Here is a 26,808-nt window from a genome sequence, read left to right as displayed (position 1 = left end):
ATACAAGAAGGCCATTTATAAAAAAAAAAAAGAAATATAAATGACCAAGAAACATAGGGGAAAAAATATTACAATTAGTAATAGGATAAATACAAATTAAAATGCATTTTAAAAGATCAGTCAAATATAGGAGGTAGATGTTCTCAAATACACTTATTTGCAAAATCATTACTGTGGAGTTTTAATCTTATAGTTCTGTCTCCACTGAGGTTGCTGATGTTTTGAGTCTTAAATCTCAAGCTTCTCATTTTCCTAAATCCATATGTCTATATTCCTTAAATTAAAAAAAAAAATCGTTTTTAACTTTATAGCAAGTGACGGCATGCTCTATGCAATCTTTTCTCAATATTATATAGTATTACATTGCCAGGATTCACCTGCATTGTTGTATATTTCTATAGTTTTTGTTTGAGCTGCTGTATGATTTTCTATTGTTTGTGATTGTTCCAGCTTTTTCCTCTCCTATCCTCTTCCACTAAAGTTCATTTGAATTATGTCTGGGCTTTATTGCTACTCTTGCTATTGCTACAAATTTTCTTATATTAAGATCCCCTGTTATATAGGGACAGTGATTCTTTCGGGAATATAATTAGGAGCACAATTGCCAGGTTATACAAGGTATGACCGTCGGCACACAAGACCCAAGACAAGTTCTCTAAAGTTGCTGCAACTGTTTTTACTACCATCAGTGATTTATCAAATCATGTGGTTTCACATTTTTTCCCCAACATTTTGATGATAATTTTCTTAGTATAGTCAGAGTCTAAGGATTCCTGGACACGCTTATTGAAAATGCAGATCCAGGGCTGGGTGTGCAGCTCAGTAGTAGAGTGCTTGCCTTAGCATGTGCAAGACAAGACCTAGGGTTCAATCTCTAGTGCCTTAAAATACAAAAATAATGCAGATTCTTAGTTAACCTATACCCCCTTCTCTCAGTAGAATTTAATTAGGTTGGTCTCCAATTATTTGTCCTGAGTGTATTTTGAAAAATGTTACTCTTAGGATTATTGTAGGAGATTCTCAGAATCAAGATAAAATTTTAAGAACCTGTCATTTGTTCTGAAAGGGACAATATCCAGGAAGCTTTATTTTGAGCCGTTTCTTAATATATTTTGTTATTTAAAAATGTGGTTATGTGGGCTGTGGGCATGGCTCAGTGGTCTAGTGGTAAAGTGTTTGCGTGGTTGCACCTGAAGCACAGGTGGGGAGGGTTACTTAAACTTACTTTAAATGAAAATTTATTATTTATTATTAAAAATAATTTTTAGCAGTTGTAGATGAATGCCTTTATTATTTGTTTTTTATTTATTTTTAATATTTATTTATTTTAAGCTATAGTTGAACACAACATCTTTATTTTATTTATTTATGTGGTGCTGAGGATCGAACCCAGAGCCTTGCATGTTCGAGGCGAGTGCTCTACCGCTGAGCCACAACCCTAGCCCTATTTGTTTGTTTGTTTGTTTATTTATTTATTTTTTAAAGAGAGAGTGAGAGAGAGAGGGGGACAGAGAGAGAGAGAGAGAGAGAGAGAGAGAGAGAATTTTAACATTTATTTATTTTTTCTTAGTTCTCGGCGGACACAACATCTTTGTTTGTATGTGGTGCTGAGGATTGAACCCGGGCCGCACACACGCTAGGCGAGCGCGCTACCACTTGAGCCACATCCCCAGCCCCTATTTGTTTATTTTTTATGTGGTGCTGACAACATTGAACCCAGTGATCACACATGCTAGGCAAATGCTCTGCTGCTGAGCTACAGCCCCAGCCCCTAAATGAAAAATTTATGTTGGTAGGAAACAAATTGAGTTGAGAGGTTGTTGACCTAAGACAAAGGAAATACTTCAGTTAGCATACAGCCCACAGTGTCCTCCTAGACATACAGGTGCACTTCCAAAGTTAGTAGCTCCTTTCCTAGATCAGGTTTATTTAGGGAAGTTTCAAAGTTCACAGATGTAATCTTTGCCTGCCTAAACTTGCCCAAAGAATAGGGAAGAAATATTTTTCTCTAGAGGAGTTCTTAATGACATTATCCACTTGTCATTTTAAAAATAACTACAGGCCTTGTGTGGACATGCAGTCTGGTTGCCCCAACTACTTACATTATGGCAAAAGAAATCATCAAATCTCCCTTTTCATTCCGTCTCCAAACATGGGACTTCAGGTTCTTCCCCCAGGCTTCTTTTCTGTGATGGAAGAAAGTGAAGGATAATTGGTTTAATCTATCTGCTGTTGAATTCCTTTCCTACTTAGATATTCTTTCTTTCTTTTTCTTTTTTTATTTATTTATTTATTTTATTTTATTTGCTTATTTTTATGTGGTGCTGGAATCGAATATAGTGACTCACAATATAAGGCAAGCACTCTATTACTGAGCTACAACTCCAGCCCCTGGGTGTTATTTCTTTAGAGTAATGTGAAACACATCTTTACCCAGGTGCCTGACTTCCATGGCAAGACAATACACACAACATCCTTCAAGGAAATTGAAAATGTACCCAATCTGTGAAAGTAAATGTACAGAAGTTAAGTCTTAAACTTGGTCTTTGGCTGTCAGGACATTAAAGGAGTATGATTCTGACTGCGAAAGACCAGTTAAGTTACTCACTAATTAGAAAAGAAATTAAAACTAGTGGTGTTTGAATATCTTTGAAGGTAGACTTTCTGCTGAAAGTTTGTGGGAGAATATTTACTTGTTCTTATTGTACATTTTTCTAATCAAGCAGTCTGGTAAGCTAGCCAGAGTACTCTTTGGGATTGCTAGATTGTAGGATGTCCTTTGTTGGAAGGCTGTCTTCGTAGATTCTTATTTTTATGTTGGTACTAGGGATTTAACCCAGTGTACTTCAGTACTAAGCTACATCCTCAGCCCTTTTATTTTTTATTTATTTTTATGTTTTAATTTTTTTGGTAGTGAGGATTGCACCCAGGGGTGCTTAACCACTGAGCCATATCACCAGCCCTTGCTAAGTGCCTTGCTAAGTTGCTGAAGCTGGCTTTAAATTCATGATCCTCCTGCCTCAGCCTTCTGAGCTGCTAGGATTACAGGTGTGCGCCACTGCACCCAGTTTATTTTTTATTTTGAGATAGGGTCTCACTAAGTTGATAAGGGGCCTCATTAAATTGCTGAGGCCGGCCTTGAATTTGCAATCCTCCAGCCTCAGCCTCCTAAGCCTCTGGGATAACCAGTGTGTGCCACTGCACCCAGCCCTAGACTCTTTTTTTCTTTTCTTTTTTTTTGGGGGGGGGGTGTGGTACTGGGGATTGAAATCAGGGGCACTCAACCACTGAGCTACATCCACACACCTATTTTGTATTTTATTTAGAGACAGGGTCTCATTGAGTTTACTCTTTCTTTAATAAGTATTTATTAGCACCCTCAAGGAACAAAGTACCTTGCTAAGTGCTGTGAGATAATCAAAGGTCAAACAAACCCTGTTGTCTAGGAATACAATGTGGTAGGTACACAGATCACCAATTTAATACAGTCTGTAGAATGTCTAGGTGGAGGAAGTGGAGTGGGTGTTGAATGAAGAGGGAGAATGCCTTGGGGAGGGGTTCTGTGGGAGTGGGAAGGCCCTACTTTAGAGCAGCTGAAGTAGCAGAATGGATGCTGTTATAATGCCCCACAGGAAATGGAAGGGTGCTAGCCGGGCTCAGGAACTTCATGATGTAATGTGGTTCATTTTGGTAAGAAAGGATACAAAATAGTTTAGGCCAAATTTTAAGGAGTCTTGAATTCCCTAAAGGAGGTGAAATAGTGGAGAGCCACTGGAGTATGTTTTTGTAAGATTAGTGTGGTAGTAGAATGAATATTGGGGAAAATGGAGGCCCAGAGCTTTAGTGATAAGTGTTTAAAACAGTGCTTAGTGGTAGAGTGCCTCTGGGTTCAGTGCCTAGTACTTGGGAGGGGGGAATGCCTGGCTTAAAACAACACAAGTAGCATTCACACCCACCAGGTTGGCTACTTTAAAAAACGAAACAAACAAACCCAGAAAATAAGTGTTGGTAAGGCTGTGGAAAAAGTGGAATCCTTGTACATTGCCAATAGAGATGTAAAATGATGTAGTTGTTGGGGAAAATGGAATGGCAATTCCACAAAAAAATTACAAATAGAGGGCTGGGGATGTGGCTCAAGTGGTAGCGCGCTCGCCTGGCATGCATGCGGCCCGGGTTCGATCCTCAGCACCACATACCAACAAAGATGTTGTGTCCGCCGAGAACTAAAAAATAAATATTAAAAAATTCTCTCTCTCTCTCTCTCTCTCTCTCTCTCTCTCTCTCTTTAAAAAAAAAAAAATTACAGATAGAATTACCAAATGGACTGTGCATGTTACTCAGTACTAGAGTGCTTATCTATCACGCACTGGGTTCCCCTCAGTACTGAAAAAAAAATTACCATATGACCCAGTGGTTCCACTTACATACCCCCAAAGAAATGAATGTTCAAATATACCTCAAGTTCAAAACAGTATCATTCACCATAGCCCAAAGAGGGAAGCAACCAGGGGGCCATCAAAATTTAACAGATAAAAGTTGTTATAGTGAATATTTTTCAGCCTTAAAAAGAAAGGAGATACGGGCACATGCCGTAGTGTGGAAGAACCTAGAAGACATTATGCTAAGTGAAACGAAACAGTTAGAAAAGAGCCAAATATGTGGTTCCACTCACAGCAGTCTGGTTTCTAGGGGCGGGAAGTGGAAGGGCGGGTACTAGGGGCTGATGGGAGGGTGGGAAATGAGTGTCTAGTGGGGCAGAGATCCAGTTGAAGCTGAAAATTTGATCTGGAGATGAATAGATCTAGAGATGTAGGTTGCATAATAATGCATATATATATTTAATGCCAGAGCTATACATGAAAAAAGGTTAAAGTGGTAAATTTTATGTTAAGATATTTTATCATACAAAAGTGGCAAAAATGTGGTGTGGTGTATACCTATAATCTCAGCAGCTCCAGAGGCTGAGGCAGGAGAATCCCGAGTTCAAGGTCAGCCTTAGCAACTTAGTGAGGCCCTAAGCAACTTAGTGAGACCCTGTCTTAAAATAAAAAAATTTTAAAAAAGGGCTGTGGAATGGGGATTTGACTCAGTGGTACCAACTCCTGGTACCAAAAAAAAAAAAAAAAAAGAAAAAATTGGGGGGCAAAAATGTACTGTTTGATACATTATAGTACCAGCTAAATGTGAGCTGCTATCTTTATGATTTTATTATTGGTATTTAATAATAATATGGCAGTTTCTAGGTCCATTCATATACATTGAACACCTGCTTGTTATAGGCATGAGGAAATAAAGGTGTTTTGAATTCTATGGGTTGGTGAGGAAGGACGGAAAAATGGTGTGAATATACACGTTGCAGAGATCATGAGGAATTACTTAAATAAATGAGGTGAAGGATGGGAAGAGGAAGGAGTCTTAGATATTACCTGTGTTTAGAACTCAGATAAGACTGTGATGCAACAACAATGAAGCCAGCGAGGAGAGTTGGTTTGGGGTAGGAGAGACAGTGCATTTCATTTTTTGTTGTTATTTTTTTCCCATATTTTTAATTGGTGCGCTATAGTTGTACATAATGGTAGGACTCGTTATTATATATTTGTACATGCACACAGTGCATTTCATTTTAAATATGAAGTTGGGGGCTACCAGTGAGGTAAAGATCTAGAAAATCATTGGAAGCATGAGTCTGAAGTTAGTTAGAAAATTCAGGTTGATTGTATGGCTTTGGGAATTATCCACACAGGGCAGCTGTTGACATGATGAGAAACCATGAGATGAGTAGAGGAGAGCAGTAGAGCTGAGGCTCCCTCCTAGGGGATGTTGGGGAAGGATCTTGAGAGTGGAGGGGTGATGACTCAGTCAGGATTTTGCTGCTATACACACCACAGCAGTTTTACTTATTAGAAAATGAATTAAGCGTTGGAGAGGTCTTTAAAAACCAGGCTCCTTTGGAAAGTTTGTTCCTTTCATTTTTCTTTGTTTGCAGTTCTGAGGATTGAGCCTAGTACCACTGAGCTATTTCCTTAGCTGTTCTCACCAAGTTTGCCTGGGCTGGCCTTGAACTTGCAGTCCTTCTCTGAGTGGCTAGGATTACATGCGAGTGGGCCTCCCCTTGCGTGTTTACTCATTTCTTATGGCTCTGAGGCCTAAAAAAACAGAAAGATGAAAACAAAAGCCCTCACTTAAAAATATGCAGAGTCAGGCGCAGAGACTCATGCGAATGCCTGTAATTCTAGCGGCTCAGAGAGGCTGAGGCCAGCCTCAGCAGCTAAGTGAGGTCCTAAGTGACTTAGTAAAACCCTGTCTCAATATTGAAAAAAAGGGCTGGGGATGTGGCTCAGTGGTTAAGCGCCCTGAGTTCCATTCCTGGTACCAAAAAAAAAAAAAAAAAAGTGCATCTTCCCCCCACCCCCTTTTTTCCCATTGGCAATCTGTTTACTCTCATTGTGTGTGTTTGTGTTGGAAAAAAATAAGTTGCAGTTTAGATAACTGACCTAAAAATGAGGCTCATTTAGAAGTTCTATTACAACTGGAGGCAAAGGATGCTCTCAATTAGTTCTAAATCCCTTGATATCTTAAAGGCAGAATTTCTCTGCTAATACTGTTACTAGGAGTAGTTGGATTTACAAATTATTGCATCTCCCCACAACTTGGGTTATTTGGGTGCTTTTTTTGTCTTATGTAATTGGTTATGAAAGAGATGGTCAGCTACTACAGTTCAAGTAGTTTTCCTTTGAAAATTCTCAAAGCATTTCTCCTCATTTAGGATCCCGTTTCAGACAGTAATTGAACTATGGATGTTATTGGGATAGATTAGTAATTTTTCACTTAAGTTTTTTTCTTGTTGAACTAGATGATTTTTCTTCTGAGATCAGATTGGGAGCGTGTTCAGGGTGGTATGGCCATAGACCAGATGATTTTTCTCCAGATCATCTCTAAGTTTGAATTTCTTGATCCCTTTTTCTTTACTCTGTTCAGTGTGAATAAAATGGATGAAAAAGTAGCATTGAAGAGCATGAGTAACTTTTTAGCCTGTCCCACGCCTTTTCCCTAATGGTGTTATGTGTGTCTTTCATATCAGAACATACTGTTGCAGCAGCTGGGAGTTGCTCCTTTTTCTGAGGGACCTTGGCCCTTGTACATTCACCCTCAAGGCCTCTCTGTGCTTTCCCGTCTCCTGCTCATCTGGCAACATAAAGCTAGCACACAAGGTGACCCTGATGTCCCTGAATGCCTTAAAGTTTGGGACAGGTAAGATAACTCCATGAGAAGATTATTTACTGTCTTTATTTGTTTGAGTTCTTTGTAGTTAATCTTTGAGATGCTAGTGTGATGGTGTGTTTAGAGTATGAAGGGTAGAGGAATGATGGGCGAATCGTGGGAAGGTGAGCTGTTAAAAAAAACAAGGGGCCTGAATCTTGAACATAACCAATTTTATCCTGACCTGGTTTTTTTGAGAGAAAGGGAGCTAGGAAGCTAACTCTATCCTTGGTTATTTTGCTCTCAACATGAAACCCCTTAGAGTGACTTGCAGTCTTTTTTGGATAAATTTTAAAGAATTTGTTTCCTTGGGGGAAGCTCAGATTAATCATTTAAATCCTTCTTAGATGGACCTGTATTTGCCATTTTTGTTTACATGGTTAGAAGTCTTCAAAGCAGTTTGTTTTCCTAAAAGGCTTTGGTTTTCTATTCCTCATTCTAGGATCAAATAGCTCTAATGTTGGATTTGAGAAATCATAAACCTCCTTGAATGCCAGAGGCCCACTATATTTTTCCTGGTGGAATCTTGCAAAAAGGCCGGGAGCTGGCAGTGGGGGGTGCAAGTGAGGGAAGGGTGGCCTTATTAAAACACAAATCTCTTTCCTAATAGCCAAAGGCAATGGAAACAGTTGGCTATGTGCTATGTTCATTTTTTTTTTTTGCATAAAAGCTTTCCTGACACATTCTCAAATATTATAATTTCTTTTTTATATTTTGTGTCTGATTTATTTTGAACTATTATCATGCAATGATTATAGCCTCCAAACTATCAAAACCAGACTTAAATTATAGAATCAGAATGGGAGTGTAAGTCAGTAGTAGGTGTCCTTGTTTTAGTTTTTTACACACACACACACACACACACACACACACACACACACATACACATATACAGTGTGGGGAGAGAGAAAGAAAGAGACTGAGACCATCAAAATATAGGAAAAGAAAGTATTTGGACTAGTTCTACTTCTCTGGGTCTTTTAGGTAAACAGCAACACCAACAACACCTCTTGGGGAGTTTATTGTTCTTTCCATTGTCACAAATGGCAAAGTGGACATTAATGCTACTGTGGCCACAGTTAAGAGAATCAAAAGGATCTTGTAAATATTTGGGAGCTAAGTTAATGGATTTGTAGAAAAAAATTTAATTTTTGCTTTTACCATGTAGCCCTTTTGCTGCTTCTTTTTGTTATCTTAGTGGCTGTGTTTAAGAAGTTTAACTCTTGCAATGCTAGATATTATAAATTTGGGAGTTGCTCGTGTTTTCCCAGTAGACATGTTCTCCTTTCTTTCTGGTAGGTTTTTGTCTACGATGAAGCAGAATGCCCTACAGGGGGTGGTACCCAGTGAGACAGAAGATCTGAACATAGAGCACCTACAGCTGCTTCTCCTCATTTTTCACCATCTCTCTGAGAAAGGCCGGCGAGCCATTCTGACCCTGCTTGTCCAGATCATTCAGGAGCTAAGTGTCAGCCTGGAGGCTCAGATGTGCTCTGTGCCTCTTGTCCTGGCTCGCCTCCTTTTGATCTTCGATTATCTGCTTCATCAATACTCCAAAGCCCCCATGTATCTGTTTGAGCAGGTACAGACCAATACATTGTGTCTGCTTTACTGTTACTGAGAACTTGATTGCAGCTATGATCCAAATCCAAAATGACCTGTTCTGCTCACTTTAGGTTTTAGGTGTTGATGTAAATTTATAGGTAGGATTGAAAAAAAACTCCTGGAACTTTCATATGTGCAGTTGCACTTTATGAAGTGGCAAGTATAGATTACTTGATATTTGTTAAAATTAGGTTTATGCTCTGTTCACATGTTATTCTTAATTACTCTGCTTTACATGTGTAATATCTGAGCATTGTTGGTGGTTGAAGAATGGTCAAGCAGTAAATTTTATGGATTTGTAAAGTTCCTTGTAAGGATTCAATCTGAGGGTGGGAGGCTGAGTTAGTGTTATTATGTCTAGCAGTTCTTGAAATGTTTGATTGAGCACTATTCCCCTTATATTCCATAAAAAATTCCTTTCTAAAAGAAGTCACAGAAGATTAAAATTTTATTTTGGCTTATGAATTTTGGTTTCTTATACTGATTTGTTATCATGCCTGGTGACTGTGTATCCTCAAATTGAGTATTTTTATTTTAAAAGGTACAGCACAATTTGTTGAGTCCACCTTTTGGGTGGGCAAATGGATCTCAGGACAGCAGTAGCCGCCGGGTGACCACTCCTCTCTATCATGGGTTCAAAGAAGTGGAAGAAAACTGGTCTAAGCATTTCTCATCAGGTCAGAAACGTTCTCGTAAGAAACTGGCTTATTGATTCTTTTTAGCAGGATTGAACTTGAAGTTTGGAGATGCCTGGAGGATCTTTTGCCAGTTGCTTTAATCTGCTCCCTATGGATGGCAAATAACTATGGGTTTAAGACAGTTTTAGAAATTGACTCCCACAACCCTCATTAATTTTTACTTTTTTCATTGAGATGTAGAAATTAGGAATGCTGGTGTCTGGCTATAGGGTAAAATGCATGATTTCTTGTCACTCTCAGGAATTAAATTTAATTTTCCTTGTAGGGATATGGTTCTCACCCACAAGTTAAATTCCCTTTTGGTCTTGGTGATATTACTATTCTGAAAGTCATGGGGATGTAATATTCTCTCCAGTGTTTTTCTCACATAGCAATTGTCTTATTCTTTTGATAAGGTATCTCTGGGTTTCATTTTTTTTTTTTTTTTTTGCAGAGCTGGGGATTGAACATAGGTCCTTGCACATGCTCTGTAAATGCTCTGTTGCTGAGCGTGGGGCCCCTGGGTTCATTTTTAGTGTTTGCTCTGATCTGGAGGATCACTAAATGTTAACTTTCATGAAGCCTTAATGTGAACTTACTGGTTAGCCCCTTTGCTATTGAGGAAACAGCTTATATGTTTATTGCATTCAATCTAATGATAGAGTTATGTTATAAACTGGATTGCAGAGTGTCTGAGTTGACTCCTAAAGCAGTGAGTTTAGGAGTTCAGATATCCTGCTACATGGGGTATTTGCTAATGTTTTGACGTTTTTTGGTTGTCACACTTGGTGGGGTGCTTCTGGCATCATAGGCAGAGGCCAGTGATGCTCTTAAAGCTCCTGAGATTCTTTGGGCAGTCTCACAAAGCCAAGGATTATCTGGTTCCAAATATTAGCAGTTCAGGTGTGAGAAACCTTGTTCTAATGTAATTTTAAGATTTTTATGTTTTCCAGATACCATCCCACAACCCAGATTCTACTGTGTCCTGTCCCCAGAAGCCTCAGAGGATGATTTGAACCGACTTGATGCTGTGGTACTAGGAATTTTAAATCCCATTTTATATATGGGCCTGATGGTCTCCACCAAATCAGTGTTTCAGGGAGAAGGGGAATGATTTACTTTTTGTAATGAGGAAATTTGGTCTTTGTTAAGATTTGAACTTCTATTAAAAGGAAAAACGTTACTTTGGGATTTATTTGCTGGGCTACACCTTAGCTAAAAGTTGTTAACTTCTGACACAAACTTCTGTAGACAAATATATATATATGTATATATATTTGTCTTTTTAATTGCATGTTTAGTTGTAGTTGCACATAATGCATTTACTTATGTGTGGTGCTGAAGATTGAACCCAGGGCTTCGCACGTGCTAGGCAAGCACTCTACCACTGAACCCCAGCCCCTATATTTTTTAATATTTATTTTTTAGTTGTAAGTGGACACAATATCTTTATTTCATTTTTATGTGGTGTGAGTGTTTGAACCTAGTGCCTCATGTGTGCTAGGCGAGTACTCTACCACTGAGCCACAATCCCAGCCCCTAGACAAATATTTTAATGGACAAAAATAGTTCACTTCTTTCTCATTCTTTAGCTTGCAGTTGTATGCTCATAGTGGTCCACAAACTGAGTGAGGTCCCAGAATCTGGAAACTGCTACAGGAAGAAACCAATAAGTATAATTTGATGGGATATATTGTCAATTATGAAGTTAGGTAATAGTGCAAGGATAGAGGAAAACAAGTTTCAAAAAATAAAATGAAATGATTATGTTTCTTTGTCGATCACAGGCATGTGAAGTTCTTTTCTCCAAGCTTGTCAAGTTTGATGAGCTTTACACTGCATTGACAGCCCTACTTGCAGCTGGATCCCAGATCGATACAGTCAGGAGGAAGGAAAACAAAAACGTAACAGCTCTGGTAAGACCTTGGAGGCCTGGGGAGTTTGGGCTGTGTTTAATAATTGATCATTTCTACCAGAAATTTTCTTCTGGGATGTAATCAGTTTATCAGATATCTATTTTCAAAATTGATCAGTACTTCAGTGCTTATGTCATTTGAGTAGTTCTCTTCACTGTAGAGGCAGTTTTATCATTTTTTTCCTATTCTCTCAGCATTGAAAGAAATGTGACTAAGGACTAGTGGCCACCCTAGATCTGTGTTCCTTATGACTACTGGTGTAATGTTGAAAACCTCACACTTGAGCCTTTTTCATGGTCCTGTGAACATGTGTCTGCACTTCTAGGAGCCATAGCAGCAATTCTAGGCCACACAAAGGTCTGACTGATTATGGACCTGCCCCAACAATGTCCTATTCTTTTTTGGTTAATTGGTGAATTTGGGGGGTTCTAGAGTTGTCACTGAGCAACCTTTTTGGCTTATAAGGTTTGCAGAATGTGGGGAACAAATTGTATGTTCATTTTGCCATTTTCTGCTTTATCATTTTGGGGTGCTTTCTAGAAAGATCTGGAGAGCAGACTCTAGGGCCAAATCCCTGTTGAAAATACAGACTATGCAGGGGCATGATATTGGCCAAATTATATTATTATATTGGCCAAATTATTATTATATAGTATGAATGTATGAATATGTAAGAACAGTTTCCTACCATTCATATGACTGTAACTAAAAAAATGTAACAGAAATAAAAAGAAAATAGAAAATAGAGATACCATATAATAACTGCTCCATTTGCTTTCTCCAGGAGGCCTGTGCCCTTCAGTATTACTTCTTGATACTGTGGAGGATCTTAGGTATTTTGCCACCATCGAAGACGTACATGAACCAGCTGGCCATGAACTCACCTGAGATGAGTGAATGTGACATCTTACATACTCTGCGATGGTCTTCCCGCCTCCGGATCAGCTCCTATGTGAACTGGATAAAGGTACCACAGTGGAACACAAAGCTTGCTGCCAAGGGCTATTCAGAGTTACCTTGCTCTATGTGTATGGGGGCTTTTAAGTTTGGTGAAAGCTTTGGACTATTCATACTGATCTTAAAATGCTTTTTTTCTTGACATCCAAACAGGATCATCTTATTAAACAAGGAATGAAAGCTGAACATGCTGGCTCTCTTGTAGAATTGGCATCCACCAAGTGTAGCTCAGTGAAATATGATGTTGAAATTGTAGAGGAATACTTCGCTCGACAGGTATGGTAGTGTTGGGACCATAATGACAACTTAGCTTCTACCACAGCCTTTGGCCACAACTAATTAATATCCTGGGTGTTTTTAAAGATTTCATCATTCTGTAGCATCGACTGTACCACCATCTTGCAGCTCCATGAAATTCCTAGTCTGCAGTCCATCTACACCCTTGACGCTGCTATCTCGAAGGTCCAGGTCTCTTTGGATGAACATTTTTCTAAGATGGCTGCAGAGACTGATCCTCATAAGTCATCCGAGATCACCAAGAACCTCCTTCCAGCCACGCTCCAACTCATTGACACCTATGCATCGTTCACTAGGTGTGACGAATTGCCCACCTGAGATGTGCTAGTACTGCTTACTCTGTGCAGCTCCCCCGGGGACTCCCCTTAACCGCCCCATGCTTGGTATAATGTTTTCTTCTCTAATAAGAAGGGGTGCCTATTGAGGAATTTTTCACATAATAGCTGGGAGGAAATTTGATTTCTTTTAGTTCTTTAAAATGTTTTCTAGAATTATATTTCTGGGATTCAAAGAAATGTAAATTTTAAAAGCTCCATCATTCCTATTATTAACTGAGTTCCTTTAAATGCTCTTCAAATTTCATGGTATGTAGAGAGGAAAAACATCTTTTTTTTTTTTTTTTAAGTATTTTTAAAAAATATTTATTTTTTAGTTATCGGCGGACACAACATCTTTGTTTGTATGTGGTGCTGAGGATCGAACCCGGGCCACACGCATGCCAGGCGAGCGTGCTACTGCTTGAGCCACATCCCCAGCCTATCTTTTCTTAATGAGTTAGAGGATATCTTGAAATTTTGTCCATTCTACAACTTATATTGAAAATTGGATGTCCTATAGATTTTGTTCTGCTAATGATGTTTTACAACCTTAACATTGCTGGGCATGGTGGCACATGACAGAAATCCCAGTGACTTGGGAGGCTGATGAAGAAATCAAACATTTTGAGACTAGCCTCAGTAACTTAAGAGAACCCCTAAGCAGCCAAGCAAGACCTTGTCTTAATAAGGGTGTAGCTCAAACCCCTGGGTTAAATCCCCAGTACCAAAAAGTACCTCACAAAAAAACCAAATAAACAACAACAAATAACCAAACTTAAAATTTATTTTTAACATAAAATTTGGAAGATTATTTAAAAATTGAGATATTTTTCTTTTCTTTTTTTTTTTTTTTTAAATTTGAAGAACTGGCAAAACTGGACTCCAGTCATGACAGTAATAGACTGGAGCACAGGAGGGGCTTCTCCCTGCTGCAGGGCCTACTTTGATGGTGGCCCTATTCAGCTCATTTATTTATTTGATCCCTTGTAGTGTCTCATGGGTGAGCACTTGCTCTGTGAGTTTTGTACAGGGATGGGGTTCATTATAAAACTTGTAAGACTAACTATAAAGACTAATTATAAATTATAAGACTAATCTTGTATTTTTGGGTGCATATCTTGCAGCAGAGAGAAGGTATTTGCTTGAGGCTTTTTTTTTTTTTTTTTTTTTTTTAACAAATAGAGGTATAAATGTAAATAACAAATGTGAATTCCTACTCTGTGCCATGGAGTGTTCTTGGTATTTAGGGTATAGTGGTAACCAGAGCAGACCCAGTTACTGCCCTGTAGATATTCTAGGCTCTAATCTGGCCTACTCGGCCAGTGCTTTTGAAAATAGAGTTTTTAATAGATATTCCTGTGCAAGTAAGTTTGGGAATGTTGGGTAAATTAAATAGGTTTTTATTTGATTTTTAAAATATGATACTACTTAGAGCCTTTTATATACACATTGCTTATCTTCCAAGGTTGAGAAAGGAGGCTAGATAGAATATTTATTTATTTGTTTCCCAAATTTATTTGTCATGGAATCCTGTTTTGGGAGTATTTTGGAGGATTGGCTATTCTTGTATTCTTGGAGAAACAATTATCCATTGGGGTTTCTATGAGGGGGCTGGCATTGTCAACTATATTTAGTAGGTTAGGAAACTGAGATACAGACTATGCAACTTTTCTGGGGTAGTTTCTGCTGACCATGATGATGGGATTAGATTCCTACAGCTTTTCCTATTCACTTTCCTTTTTTCTTCAGAGCCTATTTGCTACAGAACTTTAATGAAGAGGGAACCACTGAAAAACCTTCCAAGGAGAAGCTGCAAGGCTTCGCTGCTGTTTTGGCTATTGGTTCTAGTAGGTGCAAGGCAAACACTCTGGGTGAGTGAATGTGCCGCTTCTCTCTCTACCCATCTACTGGCATTTACAAGCATTTGCCTTACTGTGAGTTAAAACATTTACAAAGGATTGTCTGTTTTGAACTTCACAGTAACCACAGGAAGTAAAGTATTATTATCTCCTTTTTACTCACTAGGAAAACTGGGACTTAGAGAAAGCAGTTTATTTGCCCCAAATCCTACATCTAAACCAAGATCAGTTTGTTCTGAAGTAGAAGGCTGTTTTACCTTTATCAGAGATCTTGTGTTCTTTTCACTTACAGAGAGTAGGAAAACTAGCCACCCTGCTATTTCATGCTTGAAATAATGTCTTTCCTGTGTTAGGAATGATCTAGAAGTTTATTAGAGTGGACAAAGGACTTGAGCAGCATTGGAATTAGGTGCAGAAATTACCCTTTAAAATTTATGGCCGATTTGTGTTTTTCTTAATGTCAAGCTTTAAATACTCTTATTATTCAGAGTCTCAGTATCATTGACTGTTCTTCATTGAATGCTGTTCTTAATGTGCACTTATGATCTCTGGCCTCCAGATTTGTTTTTAGGAGAAAAGAGATTCCTTGCTTATAGAAGGGGGAGCAGATGTTTAATGGTGATGTTAGCCTGATTTGCTAAAATGAATCCTCCTCCCTTTGTTTTCAGTTGTCTTTACTTGCAAGGTTAGAAAGTAGATACAATGGAAAATGAAAACCTTACAATTGAGATTCTTAGCTAGTAAGCAATTAGCTGGTTCTTAGACAAAGTACTGCTATTGGAATATCTATCTAAGCTGTCCCAGTAATTATTTTGATAGTCTGAGCTATAATGTTTCTGCATTTGAACTTGGCTTTTAAAATGCTGTGTGTCATTCCTTTTTTTCTTGTGATTTCTTGTCTTTTCTGTTGCCTCCAGGTCCAACTTTGGTTCAGAATTTGCCATCTTCGGTGCAGGCTGTGTGTGAGTCCTGGAATAATATCAACACCAATGAGTTTCCTAACATTGGCTCTTGGGTGAGTCATGGGTGTTCTAGGGGTAGATGCTGAACACAGGATGTTCTGTGTTCTGTTCTTACTCTTCACTCTTACCTGCAAAGAGATCTATGTTGCAACTTATTTGCTGTAAGTGTTAACGGTTTCCTTTCACTTTAGGTTATGTGTCAGGAATTTTCTCCTTTTGCCATGATTTTATGCAGTAACTTTTAGATTTTCTAAGCTTTTAGATGCTGTTGAGTCTTCTCTTAGTTTACTTGATCTTTGGGAATGCTCACACAACCTCTGTTAGTAGATTATTCTGCCATTGAAGTTCTTTGGAAATGTGAAGTGTTATAATCTTATTATCCCTGCTTTGTAATTGTGACCTCTGTTTATATCACCCAGAGCTGTGGTACAAGTATAATTATAATCTGTGTAATGGAGATCAGATGCATTGCAAAATCCACCTCCATCTCAGTTATTACAGGCAGACAGTAGTTTACTGCTAAATGTAGTATATTGTATATTCCACTCATTTGGAATTGGTATTGGGTGTTAGTTTCATTTGTTAACTTTGTACTTAATAGAATTTGTGAACTGCCCTCCAACCCCTCTGTCTTTCTTCCTAGGATGAATAACAGTGTATACTGGGTAGAGGCCACAGTTTATAAACCTCAGTGGAACCTTAATTTATGTCTTTTTTTTCCCCACTAGACAATTTTATCCAGGGTAGATGATCTGTCTATTCACATCTGATTTGCTTTCTTTTAGCGCAATGCTTTTGCCAATGACACCATCCCTTCTGAGAGTTACATCAGTGCTGTGCAGGCTGCTCACTTAGGAACGCTCTGTGGCCAAAGCCTGCCCCTGGCAGCATCTCTGAAGCACACTCTCCTCTCACTCGTGAGGTTGACTGGAGATCTGATCGTGTGAGTACCAGTACCTAGAATTTATTGCTTTGTACATCTGTGCTTTGCTGTAGCTTAAGGATAGTGAGAGTCTCTATAACTATACAACAGTGGTTTTCTTATATCCTTCCTGATCCAAGAGAATTTGCTGTTTTAGAGTAGAGGGTAAGCACTTAATCTTAGAATGGTTTTTAAAAACTCATATCTGAAGGGCAGCAGAGGACTGCCTCCTTTCTTTCTGTGCAGTATGTTTCAGAAGAGGCAAAAAACTGTATTGTGATTTGGAGGTGCTTTGGGTTTAAATGTTCACATGATAGGGACTGATTACTAATGTTTCTCCAGTGTCATTGCAGGAGTTAGACTTTGCCTTCCTAAGGAGTAGGGAAGGCACAGTTTGTCTTCCTGTACATAGGTCACAGGTAAAGTCCTACACTTCAATGCTGTATGAGTAGTCATATTTCCAAATTAATATTTATTTTTTAGTTATAGGTGGACACAGTATCTTTATTTTTATGTGGTGCTGAGGATAGAACCCAGTGCCTCACGCATGGTAGGCGAGCGTTCTACCTCTGAGCCACAACCCCAGACAGAGTAGTCAGATTTCTGAGAGTTCATCCAGAAAACCTTCTAGGTTGGATAACTTTATAAGGTTTAGTTACTTTTTGAATATTGTAAACATGTATCTTATTAATTTGATGCTTAAGTGTATTTTTTGTATGAAAATGATTTTTCTTCTGATACAATATTAAATTATGAAATTGCATGATAATATGTATGTAGAAAACTTATCAAGGAGAAGACTGGAATAAAAGCCCCAATAAGTAATTGAATTATCCTGCCTTGCAGAGTTTTGGAGTTGTATATTCACTTAACATAGTTCCATTTTCTTTGCTGAAGGTGGTCAGATGAGATGAATCCACCACAGGTCATTAGGACCTTGCTACCCCTTCTTTTGGAGTCAAGCACTGAGAGTGTTGCTGAGATCAGTAGCAACTCTCTGGAACGCATCTTGGGCCCTGCAGAGTCTGATGAGTTCCTGGCTCGTGTTTATGAGAAGCTAATCACTGGTTGTTACAACATTCTGGCTAATCATGCAGATCCTAACAGGTGAGCCTAATGGAGGAAGCAGTCAGGTTCCCGAGACTGCTGTTGCTGGAGATGTAACACTTCTGTTGTTTTTGTGTCATTAGCTGAGAGCTTGTTACTACTGTGCTTTTCAACTAGAAATTCTGTGCTTGTATTTTGCATTCTTGTGGAAATGTGTGAAGAATTATTTGGAGTTCTCTTGTGATTAATTCTTAGGAATAAATGTTCAGAAAATGGAAGGTTTAATGTTCTGATTTGGAGACAATTGAACAAATTACTGGACTGGGTGTGATGAGATAGATATACAGGGGAACACCGTAAAAAATTGGTTTTTAGTATTTTGGTCACCATACTTTTGAAACGGGTGGTCTGTGGAATTGGAGGTCCTGCTCATTGTTTGACATTGGTATTTTATGCTGTGTTGATGTAGGTAAGCGCTATAAATAAAGTCATGTTGTGCTTACTCCTTTGAGAATTGCATATAATACAAGGGTCTAAGTGTTGGGATATCCTGTGTCTTTGAGTCTAGGTTTTCATAAGCAACTCCTTTTTTTGCTCCTCTCTTTCCTTCTTTCTTTTTAAATAAGGAATTTGAGAGTTTAGCTATGTAGAAATGACTCATCTGAAATGTCTCCTCCCCAAAAAATTATTGGCCAAATCTGGATCAGTACTCTAGGCTTCAGGTGCCTTTCTTATTTAATTTCCTAATTAAAGGGCTAGTAAAATAAAATTGAGGTGTTGTCATTCATTCATTAAACATTTATTGACTACCTGCTGAGTGCCAGGCTTTCTGCTAAATTTTGACAAAATTCAACTGGAAATTTCCCTCAAGGTCGAGTTGTAAACAGCTTAGATTTTTCAGAGTCAGTATGAGGAAGACATTGAAACAGATCTTATTACTGACAGTTAATTATTCCTTTTAATCCTCAGCGGATTGGATGAATCCATCTTGGAGGAATGTCTCCAGTATTTGGAAAAGCAGCTAGAAAGCAGCCAGGCCCGGAAAGCTATGGAGGAGTTTTTCTCTGACAGGTGAGATGTGTTTTACTTATTTAGTGTGAACATTTTTGAATGTCTCCTGAGAGCAAGGAACAGTTCATTTAGGTGTTCTCAGGCAATACATAAGGCCTGCTTGTGCATCTCTCTTGAGGGTTAATTGCTTACTCCTCGGGGTTATCAAACAGGGGCTGGATTTCATGAACACCTTGTGTTGCTGACTGACAGTGACCATCTTCCCTAGAGGAGATGAGATTGTGAAAAAATAGAGATGGATTCCTTTCATATGAGGCTTAACATGATTCTTCCATTTTTCCCCCTCCCGCCTCCCAGTGGAGAACTTGTGCAGATCATGATGGCAACAGCCAATGAGAACCTTTCTGCTAAATTCTGTAACCGAGTCTTGAAATTCTTCACCAAACTCTTCCAGCTGAGTGAGTGACAGCTTTTAGTAATCTTCTTATGGGAACTTTGATGTCCAGCTAATACTTTGCCTATCTTCTGCCTGAGTTTAACTGCCGCATGAAAATGCTAACAAGTGGAGAGAATCCCTCAGAGAAAGTTGGGAAGGAAGTAGAAACTACTTGGAGCCTTTCCCCCTTTCTGGCTCTCTGTCGCCTTCTTGCCTTTTCCCAGCCCTCCCTTATGGACTGTAACCTCTCGGTCTGTTCCTAGCTGAGAAGAGCCCTAACCCCAGCCTTCTACATCTCTGTGGCTCACTGGCACAGCTGGCTTGTGTGGAGCCTGTGCGCCTGCAGGCCTGGCTCACTCGTATGACTACATCGCCCCCAAAAGATTCCGATCAGCTGGATGTAATTCAGGAGAACCGGCAGCTATTACAGTTACTGACCACATACATTGTTCGAGAAAACAGGTAGACACACGTGTGTGTTGTGTCCCTAATAATCCCAGAAATCTGTGGAGAGCATTTGCTGGCATTAGTCTTAGCATTTTCAGTAGTTCTGTATTTGCCTCTCAATGGACTTCAGGATTCTAGTCTAGCTTTTTGATCTTTCCTTTGGGAAAAAAACCTCTGGAATGACTTGGCCCATCATTTGCAACCTCAGTGAATGATTGGTGTGTAGAGTCACATATTTAGTATTTAATCAAAACTTCTTCTAATTGCTCTTACAAATTTGAAATATATAGTGTCAGGTTCCTGTTGGTAATTCACCAATTTGCTCTTTCTTTTCTACCAGCCAAGTTGGAGAAGGTGTATGTGCTGTGCTTCTGGGCACCCTGACCCCCATGGCAACAGAGATGCTGGCCAATGGTGATGGCACTGGCTTCCCTGAACTCATGGTTGTAATGGCCACTCTGGCCAGCGCAGGTCAAGGTGCTGGTCACCTTCAGCTTCATAATGCTGCTGTGGACTGGCTGGGCAGATGGTAAGATGTTGAAATTAGAGGACACTGTCCTTCCCTTCCTCCCCTACTCTCCCCTCTCCTACCCCCCACTTCTACTCAGGATTGAATCCAGGGGTCCTTTACCACTGAGCTACATCCCAGCCCTTTCATTTTTTATGAGACAGGGTCTCATTATTGCCAAGCCTGACTTTGAATTTTGAATTCTCCCAAGTTGCTGGTATTACAGCATGTGCCACTGCGCCTTGTTTCTTTATTTTCTTAGTAGAGAAAATAAAATCCTGCTTATTATTCTTAAGAAGTCTTGGGAAAATATGCCAAATGTCAATGGTAGCCCTAAGAACAGAGCCCTCCAAGATATATAGCTATATTTCTTATATTTTTCTGAGGATATTTTTGCTTCATAGTGTCCACAAATTGATTCAAGGCTCATAAAGATTTTTTCCTTTGTTTGATGACTTAGATAACTTAATGTTTCCCTCTCCTCTCCTCTCCTCTCCTCTCCCTCCCCCGCTTTGGGACAGCAAGAAATACCTGTCACAGAAGAATGTGGTTGAGAAACTGAATGCCAGTGTAATGCATGGAAAGGTAAGAAACATGAGAAGTAGGAACAGGGAGTCGGGGGATGATCTTGTCATTGTGACTGAGTGGAAACCTCTCCTTTCTGTGGCTTGGGTTAGCCTGCAGAGGATGAGGCTGATGATCTCAGGACCTAGCAGTATGTCATTCCTGACTGTGTGCCCTCAGTCCTCTTCCAGGTGGCAAGAAGTGATAGGAAGGAAATGTCCTGGTAAAGATCCACCAGAATACATCTGAAAACACAGTGACTTTCTCTCAGTTTGAGACTGAGAGAAATTTTGCATTCAAGCACTTTTTTCTACCACCTATCTCATGAATCTGATGTGGTGGCCAGGGACAGATAATTGGTCTCTGATACCACAGCAGCATTCGTCTCTCCCTCCATTCTTCCTCATCGTTATCCTTTTTGCACTGAAATGTCACAGTGCAGAGGAAAGAGCTTAGACATCTGAGTCTTTGTTGATAGTCTATTGGTATTTTTAGGGAAATATGAACTAATTACCTGCAGTTGTTTGTTGGAAACTTTTTCTCTTTATCTCTAAAGTGATTGCTTCCCTTCTGCCTTAGTTCAGTTAATTAAAATGACTTTCACAGTGGTTAAAAAAAAAAAAAAAAGCAGATGGTAAGGGAAAAGGCCAATGAAAGCCTCTTTGTATTTATAATCTGGGTCTTGTCTAGAATGATTTGTCTCCAATTTTACTTCATTCTCCCAGTTTCAATTCTGCTTTATAAGACTTCATGAAGAGTTATTTTTGTGCTTAAGAACAAATGAATGTACACTAATTCACTACAGCTTACTGACTAGCTATGTGTAGATAATGGAAAGAGCTGGGGAAATAGATAATTAAAATGATCTTAGTTTTCTTCCCTTCCTGTATACCATTCCTCTGATCCTTATTGTGAAAATGTGGTTTACATAATAATTAAGCTGGAGAACCAAGTTTCTGTGAGGTTGTGGTCTTCTCTTGTAGCATGTGGTAGTCTTGGAGTGCACGTGCCATATTATGTCTTACTTGGCTGATGTCACGAATGCCCTGAGCCAGAGTAATGGTCAAGGGCCAAGTCACCTCTCAGTGGATGGTGAAGAGCGAGCCATCGAGGTGGACTCAGACTGGGTGGAGGAATTGGCAGTGGAAGAGGAAGATTCCCAGGCTGAGGATTCAGTAAGTACTGAGTACTTAGTACCCTCTAAGTTAGCCTTTTAAGGTCAGGGCTAGTGTGCTAATAAGCCTTTGGCACTTTTCCCCAGCCCCTTCATAAACTTTCCAACCCTATTCCTTTCTTCTAGTTCCCATGCTTCATGCCTGGTTTGGCTTTTCTAGGCCTGCAGGAGCAAGCTATGGGGAGTTAATCTCTCAGGGAAGAAACTTTTCATTAAGCAGATGCCTTTCTTTTATTCAGAATCACTTGTCTTGCTTCTTTACTTTGTATCCAAAGTAGAACTTCAGGGATGAGTCCTTCATGGGGATGGGAGTGCTTTTGTAGAGAAAGCATTGGTTTTTCTCTTAACCACAATATCCTGAGGTTGTACTTGAGGTTGTTGCAGATTTTCAGCCAGTAGGCTGTTTCAATTTGGATAGGTTTCTGTTGTATATTGAGTGTGGAAGCTCATGTGGTTTTCTGGGTATCTATATGGAAGAATAGATTTCTGATTAAAATTACTTATTGTCTTTAAGGATGAAGATTCTCTCTGCAATAAACTCTGCACTTTTACGATCACACAGAAAGAATTCATGAACCAGCATTGGTAAGTGCTCTTCATTTTAGATGAGGATTTGCTAGGCTTTGATTTTTTTTTTAATAAAAATTTAAAAAAAATTTTTTTAATTGTGGATGGACACAATATCTTTATTTTTGTTTGTTTATTTTTATGTGTACTGAGGATCGAACCCAGGGTCTCAAGCGTGTAAGACAAACGCTCTAACAACCCCAACCCTAGGCTTCGATGTTTGATGCTTCTGAGCTTGCTTTCTGGATCTTATTTTTTGTAGGTACCACTGTCACACCTGTAAAATGGTGGATGGGGTTGGTGTGTGCACAGTATGTGCTAAGGTGTGCCATAAGGATCACGAGATTTCCTATGCCAAATATGGATCCTTTTTCTGTGACTGTGGAGCCAAGGAAGATGGCAGCTGCTTGGTAAGAGATTTACAACCTTCTCTGAACCATAAAGGGTGACTTATTAGTGACACTGGAATACTTAATCCAAACTGGAAAATTTCCACATCACCTCAATGGTACCTGGGTTTACGAACATATTCATGTTCTGTTCCTGATCTGTACAGTTGTGGTCTATGCACTTCACTTGGAATATTAGAACTCACAGCCTCTTTAAAGATCTTGCAGTCAGTTTTTCCTAAGAACTCCACAAGTTGCAGATGTTATAATCAAAGCTTGACACTACATGTGGGCAGCAAAGTTAGATATTAGGTAAATACCATGAATTTTAGTATTTTGAATAATTATACATGCTTAGGTAATTTCTCTTTTGGCTCCAAGATCTTAGGAAATATTTCATCTGTGCTCTGGTAAGAGCTGAGGGACCCTGATGTTTTCTGTCCCTAGGCACTGGTGAAACGAACTCCTAGTAGTGGCATGAGCTCCACCATGAAGGAGTCGGCATTTCAGAGTGAACCCAGGGTTTCAGAGAGTCTGGTGCGCCATGCCAGCACTTCACCAGCTGACAAGGCCAAGGTCACCATCAGTGATGGAAAAATCACTGACGAAGAGAAGCCCAAGAAGAGCAGCCTATGCCGTACAGTGGAGGGCTGCCGGGAGGAGCTACAGAACCAGGTGGGACTTCCAGCTGGTCCCTGGTACAGTAGAAAGAGTTCAGAGCCTGGCAAGTTAGTGTGAAAGTCAGTAATGCCTAGGGCTCCCCTTGCAGCTTGTTTTCTTTTTTTCTCTCTTAATATTCACAGTACAATATAAATAGTATGTGTGATCAGTCTCTAGAGAAGGATTTATGATTGAGGAGCATTAGTAGTGCAGGGGTTGGTGTGAGAATAACTTTTAGTTTTGTAATACTCTAGAGCATTCTTTCTTCCTTTTTTTGGTGGGAAGGGGTACTGGGGATTGAACTTGGGGGCACTCAACCACTGAGCCACATTCCCAGCCAATTTTGTATTTTATTTGGAGAAAGAATCTCACTGAGTTCCTTAGCGCCTCACCATTGCTGAGGCTAGTTTTGAACTTATCCTCCTTTCTCAGCCTCCTGAGCTGTTGGGATTACAGGTGTGCCCCACTGCACCCAGTAGTAGAGCACCTTTCTTGGCCTGGGTTTCTCATTTGGAGTCCAGAATCAGAAAATGATTTGATTATTCTCTCAATTTTCCTACTCTCTCTATATATATATGGGAGAGAAGTTAGCTTATTATATCTGCTGGGTACCTTGGATCATTAGGGTTTCTCTTTTGGGCACCTAGTTTGGAAATATTCCTCTAGAATTAGTAGCATGGTAGCATATTAACTGGAATCAAATCCAGGATTATGGAGAGAAGGAGATGATGATTTGGTTAGGATATCCAACTGGAAGTGAGGAAACTGGATTCTGAAGGCAGTTACTGGCAAGAATATTATGAGTATGACCCATTCTCATTCTCTCTCTCTCTCGCTCTATTTTTCACTTTTGTATTTCAATTTTTCTCAGGCCAATTTCTCCTTCGCTCCTCTTGTGTTAGACATGCTCAACTTCCTTATGGATGCCATTCAGACCAACTTTCAGCAGGCTTCTGCTGTGGGAAGTAGTAGCCGGGCACAGAAAGCCCTCAGTGAGCTGCACACAGTGGACAAGGTGGTTGAGATGACAGACCAGCTAATGGTGAGTGTGTCAGGGCATGAAATTTGGTGGTTATAGGAACCAGCAAGTTGGTTGGAATACCTGAGTGTGCTAGATCCTCTGAGGAAGGCACTTACAAGTCAGCCCCAGACCATTCAGGACTTAGTGTCTAAGATATGACCCTCTCCCCTCAATTGTACTATAAACAATGTCATAATCAACATGTGAGGCATGCCTCAAAAGAAGAGAATCGGGGGCATTTAAGTCAATCTGGCTGATCCAAGTCCTCTTCGTAGTTCATGAGTATATGAACCCCCAAGATGTGGGAACTCCACCTTGGGGCAGTTATAATAGAAATTTGTTATTTATATGAAATTGAAAACCTCCTTATTGTGTATTTTTCCTCAGGATTTCTCTTGTCCTCTTTTGATTATAGCCCTTTAGACAATTTACATTTAATTCCTCATAGGATAGGTATGGTTATATGGTTATCAGATATAAGTCATTATTCACTTTAAAACCAGCTGTTCAGCACTGAATATGACTTTTCAGTGTGGTCTTTCTGGTTGTTTTAGTAGCAGTAGTGAGTAGGAAGTGAAGTTAAGGCAATTTCTGAAGAGGAACAAACAAATATGAGTGAGACCCTTGAGTGGATCTATCAAGGTGGCTATTACTAAGGGAGTAGGATTCATTTGGAAGCACTCACGTGCGCATGTATTCTGGTATTTTATTAAAAATCAGTTTATAAGAGACCAGTACGTTGTATTGATTAAATTTAGGAAAAACTTGACTGCACTGTTCTTATTGGGCTGACAGATGCCTGACAGATTTACCCAGATGTGCCTGAGTGGGAGGTTGGAACCCATTGCTTTTGAATGACTAAACTGTGCAGTGCATGGCATGTGAATGCTGTATGAATCCACTGGACCTTAGTTGCTTATTACTGCCTGCTTCCTCTGCTTTCCTCTGCCAGGTTCCCACCTTAGGCTCTCAGGAAGGTGCCTTTGAGAATGTTCGGATGAATTATAGTGGAGACCAGGGCCAGACCATACGGCAGCTGATCAGCGCTCATGTGCTCAGGCGTGTGGCTATGTGTGTGCTCTCTTCCCCCCATGGGCGTCGCCAGCATTTGGCTGTCAGTCATGAGAAGGGCAAGGTGAGTCTTTGGATTCCTTCCCACTTATTTAGGTCATGCTTGTTTTAAACCCCAAGCAGAATAAAGAGGTGACCATGGTCACAGTGGGTTCTAGAAGTGTATTAGGGACAGATTTCATTGAACTTTTCTACTTGAACCTTGAGTTGTTTGATTAGAGCCGATATAAGTAGGACAAAGACTGTTCCTATTTGTAAATTCCCACTCAAAGCATCTTTCATGCTCTTAGGAAATTTGCAGGGACTAGTAGGTTCTTAGGAGAGCTTAGTCCCCAGTCTTTTTCAGTTTGGTCACTCTATAAGGGTACAAGCTGAGAGATTAAAGCCTTCATAGGAAGACCCAGTGTTCCTTATTCAGTCTTTCTCTGTCTTCCTGGCTTTCTAAGGACAGGGAAATTTGTGTTTTATGGAACTAGTAGAAGTTGGAAGAGTGCTTAATAACTTATGCTTTTCTGGATTCTATCCTCTCTCATCACAACTATGATTCTTAAAAGAGCTACAAAATATTTCAAAAACAGTTTCATAGAAAACTAGGAAAGAACAGAATGACATAAGGAACTATTTTGTGAAATATTCTACAAGGAAAAGTTGGTTTTATTACTACTCAATGCCCTTTTAAGAAGTGGGGATCGAAGTCATTTTGTGGTTTTTTTTTTTTTTTTTTTTTTTGCCAGAACAAATAGAGGCTAATATTTGTCTAGAAATTTCCTAAGAGACTTTTCCATTTAAAAAAAAAAGCCTGTGGATTAACATGTCTACTGGAGGAATTTTTGTCATGTGCCCTGTGTTCTCTGAGAAGAATAGGGTTGGGAATAAATTGATAATGTTTCCTTTGCAGATCACTGTTCTGCAGCTCTCTGCACTCCTAAAGCAAGCAGATTCCAGCAAAAGGAAATTGACGCTGACCCGCTTGGCTTCTGCCCCAGTTCCATTTACTGTGTTGAGCCTCACTGGAAATCCCTGCAAGGAGGACTATCTTGCAGTTTGTGGGCTGAAGGTAAGAATTCTGATCCCAGTTTGGTTTTCTTCAACTGTGTGCCCTAGTCATGTTCTCTCCTGTTCTGAGCACCATTTTTTCTTA

The 26,808-nt window shown here is 39.6% G+C and overlaps 1 protein-coding gene across 8 annotated transcripts in view; it reads left to right on the top strand.

The window, feature by feature from the left end:
- Ubr4 (ubiquitin protein ligase E3 component n-recognin 4) overlaps positions 1 to 26,808 on the top strand; it is a 129,162-nt gene that overhangs the window by 24,093 nt on the left and 78,261 nt on the right. For all 8 annotated transcript variants that reach the window (XM_077803688.1, XM_077803687.1, XM_077803684.1 and 5 more), the window contains exons 18-41: positions 7,082 to 7,251; positions 8,560 to 8,842; positions 9,407 to 9,542; positions 10,496 to 10,575; positions 11,330 to 11,458; positions 12,243 to 12,425; positions 12,569 to 12,691; positions 12,779 to 13,008; positions 14,779 to 14,900; positions 15,806 to 15,903; positions 16,636 to 16,793; positions 17,670 to 17,879; positions 18,789 to 18,890; positions 19,188 to 19,288; positions 19,530 to 19,728; positions 20,054 to 20,242; positions 20,743 to 20,806; positions 21,769 to 21,960; positions 22,474 to 22,544; positions 22,789 to 22,936; positions 23,363 to 23,590; positions 24,447 to 24,617; positions 25,549 to 25,731; positions 26,566 to 26,724. In XM_077803688.1, the coding sequence (XP_077659814.1) occupies positions 7,082 to 7,251; positions 8,560 to 8,842; positions 9,407 to 9,542; positions 10,496 to 10,575; positions 11,330 to 11,458; positions 12,243 to 12,425; positions 12,569 to 12,691; positions 12,779 to 13,008; positions 14,779 to 14,900; positions 15,806 to 15,903; positions 16,636 to 16,793; positions 17,670 to 17,879; positions 18,789 to 18,890; positions 19,188 to 19,288; positions 19,530 to 19,728; positions 20,054 to 20,242; positions 20,743 to 20,806; positions 21,769 to 21,960; positions 22,474 to 22,544; positions 22,789 to 22,936; positions 23,363 to 23,590; positions 24,447 to 24,617; positions 25,549 to 25,731; positions 26,566 to 26,724 (3,729 nt within the window). The remainder of the gene's footprint in view (positions 1 to 7,081; positions 7,252 to 8,559; positions 8,843 to 9,406; positions 9,543 to 10,495; positions 10,576 to 11,329; positions 11,459 to 12,242; positions 12,426 to 12,568; positions 12,692 to 12,778; positions 13,009 to 14,778; positions 14,901 to 15,805; positions 15,904 to 16,635; positions 16,794 to 17,669; positions 17,880 to 18,788; positions 18,891 to 19,187; positions 19,289 to 19,529; positions 19,729 to 20,053; positions 20,243 to 20,742; positions 20,807 to 21,768; positions 21,961 to 22,473; positions 22,545 to 22,788; positions 22,937 to 23,362; positions 23,591 to 24,446; positions 24,618 to 25,548; positions 25,732 to 26,565; positions 26,725 to 26,808) is intronic.

Source organism: Urocitellus parryii, chromosome 11 (assembly GCF_045843805.1).
Source record: "Urocitellus parryii isolate mUroPar1 chromosome 11, mUroPar1.hap1, whole genome shotgun sequence".
In the NCBI taxonomy this organism is placed as follows: Eukaryota; Metazoa; Chordata; class Mammalia; order Rodentia; family Sciuridae; genus Urocitellus; species Urocitellus parryii.
The sequence above is the reverse complement of the archived record's forward strand: the minus strand, read 5'-3'. Positions and strand labels throughout refer to the sequence as shown.